We start from the raw sequence: 15,211 nt of genomic DNA, 5'->3' as shown, positions 1-15,211 counted from the left end.
CTTGCTTACCTTAGGGTAAGGACAGTCAGCCTTGAAGTGCCCCGGTCTCCTGCAGTTGTAGCATAGACCTTGATCTTCTTCCTCCATTCCTCTGGATGTGTATTTTTCATTTTTCCTTCTTGAGGAGGAAGGTGAACTTGTATTGCTTTCCGGTGTCTTCTTCATGAACTTCCTGAATTTTCTTATGAAGAAAGCAAACTGTTCGTCAGATAAAAAATCAGTGGGATTAGAATCTGACCTTGAGGAGGTGGTTGGTTGGTCCGCAATCAGTGCCACATTCCGTCTGTCCACCACGTCCTCATCTCTTGGAAACATCTCAAATTCGAAGGCTTTGAGATCTCTGAATAGTTGGTCGGTTGTGGTGTTCTTCAAATCCCTGTGATCACGCATTGTGATCACCTTCATTTCCCACTCCTTGGTAAGGCCTCGTAAGACCTTCAGGTTTAGCTCCTTTTGTGGAATCTCCTTCTCGAGATCANTGTTGAGGCGTTCGAGCAGCTGACAGTTGATGATGAATCCCGTTCTCGTTGCAGTAGCTCTCGATTACTTGATTTATGAACTCTCCACCTTGATCTGACCGGATCTTTAGTATCGAGACATCCTTTTCAACTTGAACTTGCTTCAAGAGATTTGGCAGGACAATTTTGTCTCACTTTTCTTGGTTAAGAACACGGTCCATGTGAGATCTTGTGTANTCCTTGGCAATGTTGTCCAAGTTGTTTCTCTTCCTATCATCACTTGTCCATTCTTCCCTAGGTTTGGGGACATACTTTGGTGTATCTCTGGTTTGCTCGGCAGTCGTGTTTATCATCATGATCTTGACTGGTCCAGATGTTATTACTTCGGCCATCTCATCATGGAGGGCTGATAGATACGCAAGCATGCGTGTTTTCCAGTCATCGAATCTGCTAAGATCAAAGAGAAGATGTCTCGACAACATGCTATCCATTTTAAAAAAATTTTTTTTTTTTTTTTCGTGCTTTGAAAATATTTTCTAAAGACTTTTCAAAGAAGGATCTCTAGGCAATATAAACAAAGGTTTATATCGATCAGAGAACTTGCTCTGATACCAATTATTGGTCCAAAGGGGATGGGGTACAAGTCTAGAGGGGGGGTGAATAGACTTGTATAAGATTTTGCAAATCTTTTCAACCTCTCGTGTGTATTGAACTTAGGATGTTTAGGTTCGATACCTCACGAGGTGAAGACAAAGTTTTATGCGCAGCGGAAATGTTATCCCCTTTTAGTTAGCACGAGTTTGAGTTAGTTCGAGAAGTGTGTTTATATGCAGTGCAATCGAGAGGTTAGCGAGAGATAAAAACAGTAAGTAAATGCAAGAGAGATTTTTAAGTGGTTCGGCCAACCCGCCTACGTCCACTCTTCTTCCAGAAACTCCCTGGAAGGATTGCACTAAAAACTTCCCTTTTTAGTACAATATCGAGCGCTTGAGCTTTGATCACGAAGCCCGCCTCAAGCCTCAGGTTTTTCGCCCCGCTTCTTGTTACTCCACCTCTCGAGCACTTGACCTCTGATCACCAAGCCCGCGTCAAGCCTCAGGTTTCTTTCACTCGGACAGCTGCCAGGTTACTCCACCTCTCTTGCTTAATCCAAAGCAAGGTGTTTTTGGTTGTCACAGTTGAATGTAACAGGCTCCAATCTGACCACAAGCTATCGTTGAATCAACTTCGATGTAGAGCAGCTTCGGTCACCTTCTGGATGTATAACAGTTTAAGCTTTGTAACTCTCTTGAAACACTAAGATGTGTTTTTCTCGCTGTTTTGAATATCAGGATGATATTCCAAGTTGAGCACTTGCACTTGAACGTTTTAGACAGACACTTCTTAAGAATTTCGAACCTCTTTTCTTTTTAACTCCTTTTTCTCTCTTTTCCCTTTTTTTCTTCCCCTTTCTTTTTCTTCTGTGTCTTTACGTCCTTATATATGAGAGTAGAGGAATAATTCCGTTGGAGGGAAAATTATTCCGTTTGAAATTTGTTTCCCATGCTGATCATGGGTCTTGCGTATTTTCAGCATATTTCATGGAGTGGTGATCTTGTAACTTGAACCTCTTTGTCTTGTAGTGAATATTCCATAGTTCACTTTTCTTGAGTCCATGCTTCAATTTTGTCTTTTGGTAAAAGTTACTCTTTTTATATTCCCATTATTCCTTGATTGTAGGGAATCAGACCACTTCAGCATTGGTGCACCTTTTGACCGTTTGTGGTGGAAATCTGATGTGTCATCCATTTCCGCCCATTTTGAAATTTTCACGTTCGGCACCTCTTCATTATTCCATCTCCATGATATTCTTCTTCTCCAAACTTTAAGTATGACCGTCATTCAGCTTTGTTGGAGAATTGTTAGTGTATCGAGACCAAGGTTGATATCTTGATCGCTTGATGTCTCGAACTCAAATATCGAGAGGTCTATCTCTCGAACTCTGTTTATGTCTCGAACTGGATAACTGTATCGAGAGGTCCTACCTCTCGAACTCTGCTTATGTCTCGAGACTTAGTTGATGTCTCGCAGACCCTTATTCCTCCAGTGTTGTCCCATGCCTTCTTCTGATCTGTCTATATGATTACAATACACGAGACTTCTAAGATGTTCAAACAAATTTACCTCAAGCTTAAATATTTTCCGAGTTGAGCTCAAAGTTACTCGGTTGTATTTTCGCTCTTGGTTTACTTGTCGAACTTACAGCGTTTTGCCTATGCGTCGAGACTCGGGGATTTCTACTTAACAGTTGGTATCATCAAAACCTATTACATGATGTTCCTAACAACATTTAGTATGTCTTTTCATCTTGATTATATTACTAACATTAGTGTGTGTGTAATATATATATATACACCCTTTTATATAATTAATGTAATAGTAATTGAATTTTGGTTTACAATGTAAACTGTAAATCAAAATTCAATATATAATTATATTGAAGTTTATAAACCAATTATCTAATTATATAATTATATTAGTTTTCAATCTATAAATTAATACAGTAATTATGATATACGGAGTATAAACTGTAAACTAACACTATAATTATAATATATAGCAAACTGTAAACTAATACACTAATTAATATATATATATATATATATATATATATATATATATATATATAATCAAGTTAAAAACATTAGTAAATTATATAAATGATTTGTTATTAAGTTATGGATTAACACTTATTTATTAGTTATTATTGTGTTTAAAACATTACAAATACATTACTATATGTTTAAATTATCCAAATTATTTTAGTATACACTTACTACATTTTTATATTAATTTTTATTTAAATTTAAAATTTTTAAAATTTGGCGGGCCCGCCGAGCCCGAGAGCTTAAGCGGGGCGGGGCGGGTTGCCCCTACTTAGGCCCGCTTTTTGGCAGGCTTTTTAGCCCGCCCCGCCACAAAGGCGGGCTTTGGCGGGCTCTGGCGGGGCGGAGCCCGCTAGCCCGCATTGACAGCTCTAATTCCGAGCTCACTTGCTACTCTCAGGTTGTGAAGAGCTTTGAATGGCTAACAACAATGGACTAAGAGTTCAATGTCATACTACAGAATAACACTTTAAAACTAGTTCCACCCGATCAGGATATAAATGTGATAGGATGCAAGTGGGTGTTTTGAGTCAAGAGAAAGACTGATGGATCAATTGAATGATACAAGGCTCGACTTGTTGCTAAAGGGTTCAATCAAGTTGAAGGAGAAGATTACTTTGACACTTTCAGTCTAGTGGTCAAGCCAATTATAGTAAGACTTCTCTTATCTCTTGCCATAATAAAAAAAAAATGGTCAATCCACCAATTTGTTGTTCACAATGCCTTCCTAAATGGCTCCCTAAGTGAGAATGTTTTTATGAAACAACCACTAGGGTACATAGACAAAAATTTTCCTAGTCTTGTTTGCAAACTACAAAAATCACTTTATGACTTGAAGTAAGCACCTCGTGTGTGGTTCAAGTGTCTTCATGATTACTTACTTTCAATCATCGCCTTTAAGGCTTCAAAAACTGATGTGTCTTTGTTTATCCATTCAGATGCTAACACACATATTTATTTACTGGTTTATGTTGATGATATACTAATAATGGGCAGCGACAATGGTTTCTTGACTTCTATTACAAACAACTTAGCTTATGTCTTCAAAATAAGAGGTATGAAACCACCAAGCTTCTTTCTCAGAATAGAGATAATTAGCAGTAAGGGGGCGATGATATTGTCTCAAAAAAGGTATATGATTGAAATACTCAAAAGGTCGAGAATGGAACACTGAAAACCAATCTCAACTCCAATTCCAGTTAACAGTATGCTAAGTGCAACAAACACAAGTCAACCATATGAAAATCCTACACTACTCACTATAAGAAATCTTTCATTTCCAGACGAAAGTTTTAGCGACGCTCTAGATAACGTCGCTAAATATAATAATTTGTGACGTTATATTAAATAACGTCACTATATATTGTGTTAGAGACAATAAAACTTTTTGTAACATTTGCTGACGAAATATAATTTTTTTGTCAGTAAAGATATAGAATCAATGACGTTTTATAATAAACGTCCCTAAATGTTTTATTTTAAAAAATCAACTTTAACATTAAACGTCAGGAAAAGAGAAATATTTTGCGGGAAGCTTTTTATCATTTGGCGCCTTTAAGAAACAATCCTTTAGAAATAATAAAAAAATTGTCTAAAAATCTTCAATCAGGATAATCCTCAACTTCACCTTTCTACACTACCATAGCAGCAACAGTAGAATCTTCATCAGCACCGATAGCCATTTCCAATGCGACAAGATTTTGGTCATTTCCGCAGAGGCACTGCACAATAGAAGGAAGAGAGATGACTAAGCCAGTGGTTCACTAATTTCTTCCACAAGAAGCCTAAGAACTTGCATCTCTGATATGGTTTTCCCCTCATCTCACAACACTATTTTTCTCTGCTTTTAATTTCACTATTTTTCCCTCATATCACTATTTCCCCTCATCTCATCAATATTTTCTCTGCAAAACCCCAGTGAAAGTCTTCCAAGGACCCAAGCTTACAAGAAAAGATTCATGTTCAGGTAAATACAAACCCTAATCAACTAATCTCCACCCAAGCATCCATGTATAAACTCTATTTTTTGTACCATTTGGGTGATTTTTTGCTCTCATTAGTTGGAATAGGATAGCTTTCCCTGTAGTTTAAAAAAAAAAACTTTGTTGTGATTTATTTTTTATTATATATATTTAAATTTATTATTATTATTCATACGTAGGTGAGGGGTTTAGAAATTTAAGAGTTCCCTTGAATTAGAGCTTTAAGTTAGCTTTCTAGAAATAAACATATTAATATAGTGTATTGATGCATCTTGTCGTTTTCGCTATGTAGCAAATTTGGGGGTGGGATTTGGATTTTTGCAAGTGATTTTAAAGTGAGGATGGATGTTGATTTTGATGTGAGGTTAGGGGATAATGTTGTAAGGATTAGCTGCTACAATTTTGGGGTGGCGGTAGGATACAACTAGCTGCAACCTCTGCATATATGCAGCAAGCTTGAGTGTGGATTGGTTGTTGATTTTGATTGATGATGGATATTGAGGTGTTGTGTTTGGGTTTGATGTTGGGTTTTGATGATGGCTTCGGCTTATTAAGGGGGAATGTTGTGATAGATATGAGTGTTGGTTTTGGCATATTTTGCAGATGGCTTGAGGTGTAGCATTAGATTGGTTGTTTATGTTGTGTGTTGGTTTGATTGTGAGGTTGGATGTAATTTACAGTAGCTTACAGTAACTTAAGGATTTGTAGATGAATTGCTGTTGAATATTGTTTGGCACCCAATAGCAGTTCTGGTTCTGGTGCCCTGCAAGCAAATGAACTCTTCAATGTCTAATATCCATTAGTTTAGCAGAACCTCACACAACATCATAGCTTATTTTTTAAAAATATATAAGTAATACTCCCCAGGAATATGCATGCACACATAAATTATGATATGTTATTAAAAATTATTAATGTTATTAAATTTTATATACAAAAAAAGAGATATATGTTATTTAATAATTATGTTGATTTGATATCAAAAAATTACGGATATAGCTATTTGCAATTAAAACAAAAATTGATATTTAAAAAAGGTAATTAGCTAGTATTTGAATTCGAGAAGCAGACATCCTGTTTTGTTTTGTTTTTTTTTTTTTTTTCATTTTCGTATCGCTAATAGAAAGATTGCCATCATACTAGAAACTTCAAAAGTAGTTGCACCTTGAATATCAATTGAAGTCACTGCAGCAACATTGAATCCAGTAAAGCATCTCCCATCAAGTAAGTATTAATTTTAAAACAATATTTAGTTCTATAATATGTTCATTTTAATTTTTCAGATTGTGTGTTGTGCGTGTGTATATATATCTTAAAATCTTGAATTAATGTATGTAATGTTTTTTGCTAAAATCTTGAATCAATGTATGTAATGATTTTTTCATACGAAAAATTAGTTTATTTATATTATAAATAACAACTTATATGTTGTAATAGGTACTGTGTTTAATATGGATAAAGCATGAATGACACAGAATAAAAGATCTAATGAATATATAGAAAGACTTAAGAACTTTATGTTATTTGTGGGAAATCACTTGGGACATGATTGTGAGATTAGGTGCCCATGTAAAAAATGCTTAAACACAACATCCTTAAATCAAAGTGTGGTATATATGCATTTGCGCCAAAATGGAATAGACACAGATTACACACAAGGGATATTTCATGGTGAGCCACCGACTTTTCAAGAACCAAGTAATAATAGTTCTCAGGTTGAGTATGATGATTCTGATGATGATGAAAACTTAGATGGAGTCCATGAGTTCTTAAATGAATATGAAAATTTTGTGAACTTCAACTCACAGTTAAATCCCAATACTCTTAGTGGTGAAATTGATCATTTTGACAACATGTTGAGAGAAGCAAAATAAGAATTATATCCAGGTTGCACTAAATTCTCAAAATTATCATTAACTGTGAAGTTGCTTCATTTGAAAGTGTATAATAAATGGAGCAATTAATCATTTGACATGTTGCTTGAATTGTTAAAAGAATGCTTACATGATGAAAATACACTTCCACATTCTCACTATGAGTCTAAGTCTATGCTTCGTAACTTGGGATTGGGATACACAAATATTCATGCATGCAAATATGATTGTGTGTTATTTTGGAAGGAATTAGAGACAAATGAATGTTGTCCTATATGTGGTACTTCTAGATGGAAAGTCAAGGGTAGTAAAGGAAAAAATATTCCTCATAAGATGGGAATTATTATCTGTCTTTATGTGCATAAAATTGCATATATTCTCATGTTTAGTATGGCCAACTTATTTAAGAACCATTTATATCACATTACATCCTTGTAATTCAATATTCTACTATGAAAAATATTGGAATATTTTGAAATTTTAATTATTGATGCTAAAATATTTTATTTCAATTACATGAATTTGTTGTGTAAACCTATTTATGTACAACTATATGTAAATTATCATCAATTATTTAAAAAAAATATATAAATATCTCCAAATATAAAATTTAGTGATGACTACGAATACGGAAAAACGTCAGTAAATGTATTTTTATTGACAAATTGGTATTTCGTCAGCAATTATTTTTTATGACAAGCATAGTAATATACACAATCGTCAATAAATGTTACGAGTATATTCTTGACACATTTCAATTTTTGTCACCAATTAAATTTATTCATGATAAACATAATTTTATGGAAAACGTCAGTAAAGACACATTTTCTGACGAAATATTTTATTTCGTCACAAACTATTACTGACGTTTTTGTTAATCTTTCGTTTCAAAATGTATGTATTCCATGACATTATCAAGACCATGCAAAAACGTCGGTAATAGTAATATTTAGTGACGAAAACATAACTTCGTCAGTAATACCTTCCCATACGCCGCTAAGCCGACGGTCTAGGTGACGTTTTTATTTCGTCAGTAAAGACATTTGGCGACGTATTTTTATTTTTATCGACGTTTAAAAAACGTCACTAAATGTGAACATTCTTGTAGTGACTGCAGCAACCTTGTTGGAGCACTTTAGTACCTAACCATCACTTGTCCGATTCTCTTTATTGCAGTCAACAAACTTTGTCAGTTAATGCATTCTCCAAACACTGAGCATTGGGTGGCACTCAAACGAGTTCTAAAGTATGTCAAAGGGACTCTAGGCTATGGACTACGTTTTACAAAATCTGACTCTGATGATATCTATTCTTTCTCGGACTCTGAGTGGACAGGGTGTCTTGATGATCAGAAATCCACTAGTGATTTTGTTGTCTTCATTGAAAAAAAAATGATCTCTTAGGCTTGTCTTATGACAACCCTTAAGTTTGGGGTTTAAAAAATACAAATAATATTTTCTTTAAAATAGTGGTGGGATTAAAGGATTAGGATCTACAAGGTTGACATTGAGCTAATTGATAGCATAGTACTATTTCTAATGTAGGAATTAATGGTAGAAATATGAAAATAAATGGACTAATTAACATATATTGCTATTTTTTGTTTAATCTGAATGGTTAGTGATATGACTATTGACTAATAAAAGATGTAGTTAATGAATCTCCGTAACATTTGAAGGATTTTCACTTTTTCAACCTTTTAGTACTTCGTTCAATTTATTTATTTTTGTTTTTTTGTGTGTGTCCCAAAGTTGACTAAATTACACACAATTTAATTTTTACATTAATTAAATTAATGTTAGTAAATTAATTTGGAGAACAGATTTGCGATCAAGTTGTGAATACTGGCTTAATTGGGATTTGACAAGGCTCTCTGATGTTGACTACTTAATATCGTTGGATGTTTGATGGTATCTGTTTTTTCTTTTCAATGGTCTGAAATAAGCAAATATTTGATAATTAAAAATATAATTGGATGAAATTGAAAGGAGAATTAAAATTATAGAATTAACTTATTTGAGAGAGCATTTGGATAATTTCCTTAGCTTTTTCTAATTAAAAATGTTAAAGAAAAGTTAGGGTGTGTTTGGTTCGCACAAGGAAATCGGAATAGAAATGAGAATCAAATACTTGGTAATGATCAGTGTTGCAAAACTCTCGCCTAGACACCGATTAATTGCCACCTAGGCGCTAGGCGTCGGCCAACCGCCTAGCGTATAACCATAATCGGTGGTCTAGGTGGCCGACTAGGCAGCATAGGCGCTGCCCACCTAGGCTTCTGATAAGCGCCAAAAGTAGTTAGAAAAAGGGTCGGTTTGAGGACTTAAATGCAATATTTTATGACCATTTGTGATCAATTAGTGCCTAATGGGCTTTGATGTTTTTATTCTTGCAAAATTCTACTATTTGTTGTGTTTCGAAGCCATTCCCGCAGGACAAAACAAGAACCCGATGCCAAAGGAAGGAACAACGAAGAAACGAAGCGAGCAGTAGAAGACCCACGCCCCTCCCACGCATGGAGCTGGCGCGTAACAATTCCAGTGTGGTTCCACGCCAGTCCTCCACGCGTGGAACTGGCGTGACCGGGCTCATTAAGGGTAATTTCGGGATTCGGCTTTGTGGAGACTATTTAAGGCAAACCCCAACATTTTTGTGGGGATCCAACTCTTAATTTAGATCTGATTTCTTTCTTCTTCCCTTAGGGGATTTTCCCCTTTCTTTAGTTCTAGATCTTTAGGTAGGGAGGAGAATTAGATCTCTAGTTTGCTTTTGAAATTGGAAGATGGAAGTGTAATAGAGTGCTCTCCTTAGCTTGGTAATCTCTACTCTACTTTGGCATTTCTTTAATTCGAATTGCAATTTCAATTTGATTTCATTAGTGCTATGTTTTGATTTTGCTTTTATGATTTTGTTGATGATTGGCTAGACTAGGTTAGGGGATTGGATTTCCCAACCTAGTTATTGTGATTGATTTGTTGAAATTCTTTCATTGATTGTAGAAATATTGAATTAGGGTTCTATTGTCTTGTGTGGTTGATGATTGTATTGATTTGCTTCTATTTCCAGCCGGGATAGATAGTAGAGTTAGGGAAGTGTAGATTGCGCGATAGCGGATTTACATGAGTCCTAATCGGCCACATCCCTGCCCTTGGTCCGAGAGGACGAAGTCCGGGATGAGTGGTAGACAAAGTGTTTGATAGAATGTCCCATCCGACTAAGGAACCGGGAGTCCGGAGTGTGACGCCACCCAGTGATGGTGCCATGGGCTCTCGTGATTGGACCCGAGTCGCATTGTCTAGAATCCCTGTAGCATGATCAAACACGAGACCTAGGTAGGATATCCATCTCCTTGTTTACATTCTTGTTTTCTTTAGTTTTATCTTTGTTTATCTCTTCCCTTATGATTCTTTTGTTAGCTAGCGATTCTTGCAACTCTTGTCTCCTAACATCCTAAATGCTAACACTTGATTCGATTCCAATTTGTCATCCTTGAGAACATGACACTCGGGGAACTTCTTCCTTATTTTACCACCTTCATTTACCACCGCTAAAACTATTCTTTCAGCTTCCTAGGCGCCGATTAGGCCTCCTAGGCACCTACTAGGCCGCCTAGTCAACCGATTACGTATTGTTCTTTTTGGTTAATGGGTTATTTCACTCAAAATAACATCGTTTTGAACAAAATAACCCTAAATTGTTCAAACTCTAGATTTTTTTAGGTTAATATTTAATATTTTAGTATTAACTATTAAAGTATTAAATAGTTTATAATTATTAGTCTTTAAAAATTAAAAAAAAAATTAAACAAATTTTTAACAAATAAAAATAAAAGTAAAATAAAAAAATACACGGGGCTAATTAATCGGTGCCTTAGGCGCTAGGCGTCCCCCAAGCGCCTAGCGATTTTTTCAACCATGGTAATGATAATGAGTTTTGGTGAAAGTATTTTACGTGTTTGGTAGTATGGTGGAATTGGAATGATTACTAATATTGATGTTTGGTTATGTATGACCCTATAATGGAACAAAGGTTTTAAAAATATAAAAATAAAAAATTAAGGTAGTTGATCCTAATATAATGACATCCAAAGCACCAATATGAACAAAAAAATCAAAACAAAAATCTAAAAGTACTAATCCAAACTTAAAAATCATATTACCAGTAAGATAAAATGATACCCGTTTTTAATTAGGGAATGAGATTTTTAATTGAAGGAATAATTGAATCCCATAATTGTGTTTTAAATAATTGTCAACCAAACACTAACTATGATTTTGATTCTCATTCTTAGTGTGTAAACTCATGAACCAAACACAATATTAGTTTACCACATTCATCACCCATAAAAATGAGCCAAAATAGCCCCAAAAGAGGTGGTCAAGTGAATGGAGTATGATTCTTATACCTAAAAGGTTAAAGATTACGAATTTGATTCTTGTCAATAGCATTTGAACAAGTTAATTACACAAGATCTTTTTACTAGTGCAATTTACCTCTCTTATGTGTATTTTAGTTTATTAGAGCAACAACGTCGACCAAGTCGTCTTAGTCTAGATCCAGACAAAAACATTTTTAAAAAAGTTCTTGTTTAAATAGCTACGATTGGTTTTCAGTTTTTTCTTGAGCATTAGTTTTATATATATATATACGGTGGAGTGTCTCCCGTGCGGTTATGTGGTTGCTTTAGATGCGTAATTTTCTTCTTAAGGTGCATAATTTTCCTTCTTATGGTGTGTGATTTGTATGCTTAAGGTGCGTGAGTGTTGAAACTTAAGGTGTATAAACCTAAAGCTTAAGGTGCATGGTTTTCCTTCTTAAGATGCGTGAATTGTTGAAACTTAAGGTGCGCCATTTTAAAACCTTAGGTGCGTAGTTTGTGTTCTTAAGGTGCGTGGCTTGTGTACTTAAGGTGTATGGGCCTGAAGCTTTAGGTGCGCGTGATCTGTGTTTTTAAGGTGCTTTGTTTGTGTGCTTAAGATGTGTGATTTCTGTACTTAAGGTGCGCCATTGTAATGTTTAAGGTGCATAACCGCACAGGAACCCTTCCCCGCACTTGAGCCCTTCCCATATATATATAGTATATGGGTCCTCGTGCAGTTAATGGTCTCAGGTGCGGTTGTGCGGTTAAATTTGAGCCATTGATCTTGACTAAATCAACATTCAAGATTAACAGTGGTTAAAAAATGCACGGTGGTAATTTGGTTTTTTTGTATTTAGGTCAAATTTAAGGTGCGTGAATTTCCTTCTTAAGGTGCGTGACTTTTTGTACTTAAGGTGAGTATGTTGTTGAAACTTAAGGTGCATGAATTTCCTTCTTAAGGTGCGTGAATTTCTTCTTTAAAGTGCATGAATTTCCGTCCTCCATTGACGACGTCTTTCTTTGTTTCTTCACCAGCTTCTCGCCTTCTCCCTTCATCCTCGTTCTTCACTGTCGCCACAACCCTCTTAACTCCCCCTTCTTTGTTTTCTCTTCTTCCACAGCCTTTTTCCGGCCAACCGCCACCGCCATCCACCACCGTAGCACTCCCCCTTCCTCTGTTCCAATCTCTAGTTTTTCAAATAATAAAATTATATATATATATATATATATATATATATATATTATTAATTAGTGTTTTGTGTTGAGGTTTGAGTTGGATGCTTTGGACTTTGCGTTGCATTGAGCTGCCAACTATTTTGTTTTACCTATCTTTCTTTTTCCCTTTTTTATGGTTTTTGTCTTCCTAATAATTATTGTGTATTGCTTTAGTCGCTTTGGCTATTATTGGAATATTATTGCGCTTCCATCTCATTACTTTTACGAGTTTTTTCCTTTTGTTTTTTTGACGAGCTTTTCATTTTCATAAAGCATAAATCGTTTAGTTTAGCTTCGACAATTGTTGATCTTATCCTAGGCAACGAGCAAAAAAGAATGAAGACGAAGCCCCAATCTTTGATGAAGCTTTAAGCTCCCTGAAGGAACCTAATTTCCAAGTTATGAAACAATCTGCGATTCAAGTTTTCTATAGCATAGTTAGAAAAGTTGTTTCTATGTCTGACTGTAAGAAATGATTTACCATTTCATTGGTCGTTGATGTAAATGTTTTATGTTATGATTTATTGATTTAATGAAATAGTTACGTTTATCCTAAAAATAATAATAATATTCTAATCTTCTTTGGGAGCAAAGAATAATATTCTAACAGGGCGTTGGTTGAGAGGAAAGAATTATGGAAGAAAAGAATTGTAATTCGGTGGAATTGCAATTCAATGAATAAAATAGAAATTGAAATTACAGTGTTTAGTATGCAGAAATAGGAGTACAGGGAATTGAAATATAAGAAGCGACAAAAATGACTAAAATGCCCTTATGTTGTGGTAGATGTTGTAGTAATAGTAGTAATAATAATAATAATAATAATAATAATAATGATAATAATAATAATATAATATTAATAATAATATAATAATGTCGGATGGATAATGTCAACATACTTACCACTAATTAGTTTGAAGTAAGATATGACAAATATATAGCTAATGAACTCTGTGGTTAAGCATGAGATCCAGTATTTTTGTTAATTATATAATATATAAATATTAATTATTAGTTTAACATTTTAGTTAAGACATAATAAATTTTTCGGTAGCTTTCAAGTAGACTTAAATGGAGTTTTAGGATGGGTTTTGTCAAATATTGTGAATGGAAGATAAGAAAAGGAGGGGGAAAATGCAAGTGATTTTGTCACAGTTGACCTAATAAAAATTTTAGTGATGCTTTAACAAATGTGGTAGGTGGAGGAGCTTTTATATAGTCCCCAGATTTTTACCAAATCAAAAATATAATTAGAATCGGTCTGCACTGCTCATTGCAAATTCAACGTTATTGGTTGATTGAGATTAGACCATTAAAATATTATAGCAATTCTCCCACGTTGTTAAGCAAACATAGACCTTATCATGTCATAAGTATATAGTCAAGTATATATGTCGGACCAACAATTTGTTAAGTTAGTCTCATTTTATGATTATAAATATCAGTGCTGTACATAAAAATGTTTTTATTCAATTAAATTAGTAATGACGAGTAGCGCGCATCAATATAATGTTGGGCGATTTAAATTTAAAAATTTTTTATTGCCTAATATTATACAAAATGTAGTGTTTTATAAACGCTTATTATTTTATATACTTATTTAATAGCAAAAAAAATATTTTTTTAATATTGAAATAATATAATGCAGGATATTCAGCATCACTTCCATGGTCAACAAGAATGAAAATTGCTCTTGGAGCTGCAAAGGGTCTTGCCTTCCTCCATGAAGCTGAAAAGCCTGTCATTTACCGCGATTTCAAAGGCTCAAATATCTTGCTGGACTCTGTAAGTAACATTTTTTACTCTTGTTTTAAATGAGATAACTTCGGTTAAAATTAATCTTAATTTTTTATATATATTTACTGATCAAAGTCATACAATTTTCTTCAGGATTACAATGCTAAGCTCTCTGATTTCGGACTTGCTAAGGATGGTCCGGAAGGTGACGACACTCACGTCTCCACCCGTGTGATGGGTACCCATGGTTACGCTGCTCCAGAATACATCATGACCGGTAAAATTACAATCTTATATCATAACAATTATAAACAAACAAGAATTTAATTTTGAGTTATTAATAAGATTTTTTGTATGTGATTAATCTTCAGGACATTTGACTGCAGCGAGTGATGTGTATAGTTTCGGAATTGTGTTACTTGAATTGTTAACGGGTCGAAGGGCAATAGATAAGACTAAACCACAAAGGGAACAAAACTTGGCGGACTGGGCACGACCGCAGTTAAAAGATCCGCGAAAACTCCGGCGGATATTGGATCCGAGACTAGAGGGAATGTACTCGGAGGCCGGAGCCCAGAAGGCGGCGCTGCTGGCGTACGAATGCCTGAGCCACCGGTCAAAAAGCCGGCCGACGATGAGCACGGTGGTCAAGACATTGGAACCTCTAAAAGATTACAAGGAGGTTTCATCGGTAACATTCGTGTACATAGCCCCGACAGAAAAAGATACAAAAACAATAAGTGTTGAAAAAGATCATGGGGAAGAAGAGCAAAAGGAGTTGAAGAAAGAAACTGAGGAACACCGCCACAAACACCACCACCACCATCGTCACCACCACCAGAACCGCCATCAACATGATCACAAGCACAGGACGAGAAGTCCCAATTCCACGATGGTTTACTCTGAAACAGCTCTGGAGCAGAAATTAAGATCGAATAAC

The 15,211-nt window shown here is 35.0% G+C and overlaps 1 protein-coding gene across 1 annotated transcript in view; it reads left to right on the top strand.

The window, feature by feature from the left end:
- Positions 1-15,211, top strand: part of LOC116020132 (serine/threonine-protein kinase RIPK-like) — a gene marked incomplete at its 3' end in the record, with an annotated part of 38,519 nt that extends 23,308 nt beyond the window's left edge. The window contains exons 5-7 of the mRNA XM_031260620.1: positions 14,183-14,319; positions 14,425-14,548; positions 14,643-15,211. Coding sequence (XP_031116480.1) covers positions 14,183-14,319; positions 14,425-14,548; positions 14,643-15,211 — 830 coding nt within the window. The remainder of the gene's footprint in view (positions 1-14,182; positions 14,320-14,424; positions 14,549-14,642) is intronic.

Source organism: Ipomoea triloba, chromosome 5 (genome assembly GCF_003576645.1).
Source record: "Ipomoea triloba cultivar NCNSP0323 chromosome 5, ASM357664v1".
In the NCBI taxonomy this organism is placed as follows: domain Eukaryota; kingdom Viridiplantae; phylum Streptophyta; class Magnoliopsida; order Solanales; family Convolvulaceae; genus Ipomoea; species Ipomoea triloba.
The sequence above is the reverse complement of the archived record's forward strand: the minus strand, read 5'-3'. Positions and strand labels throughout refer to the sequence as shown.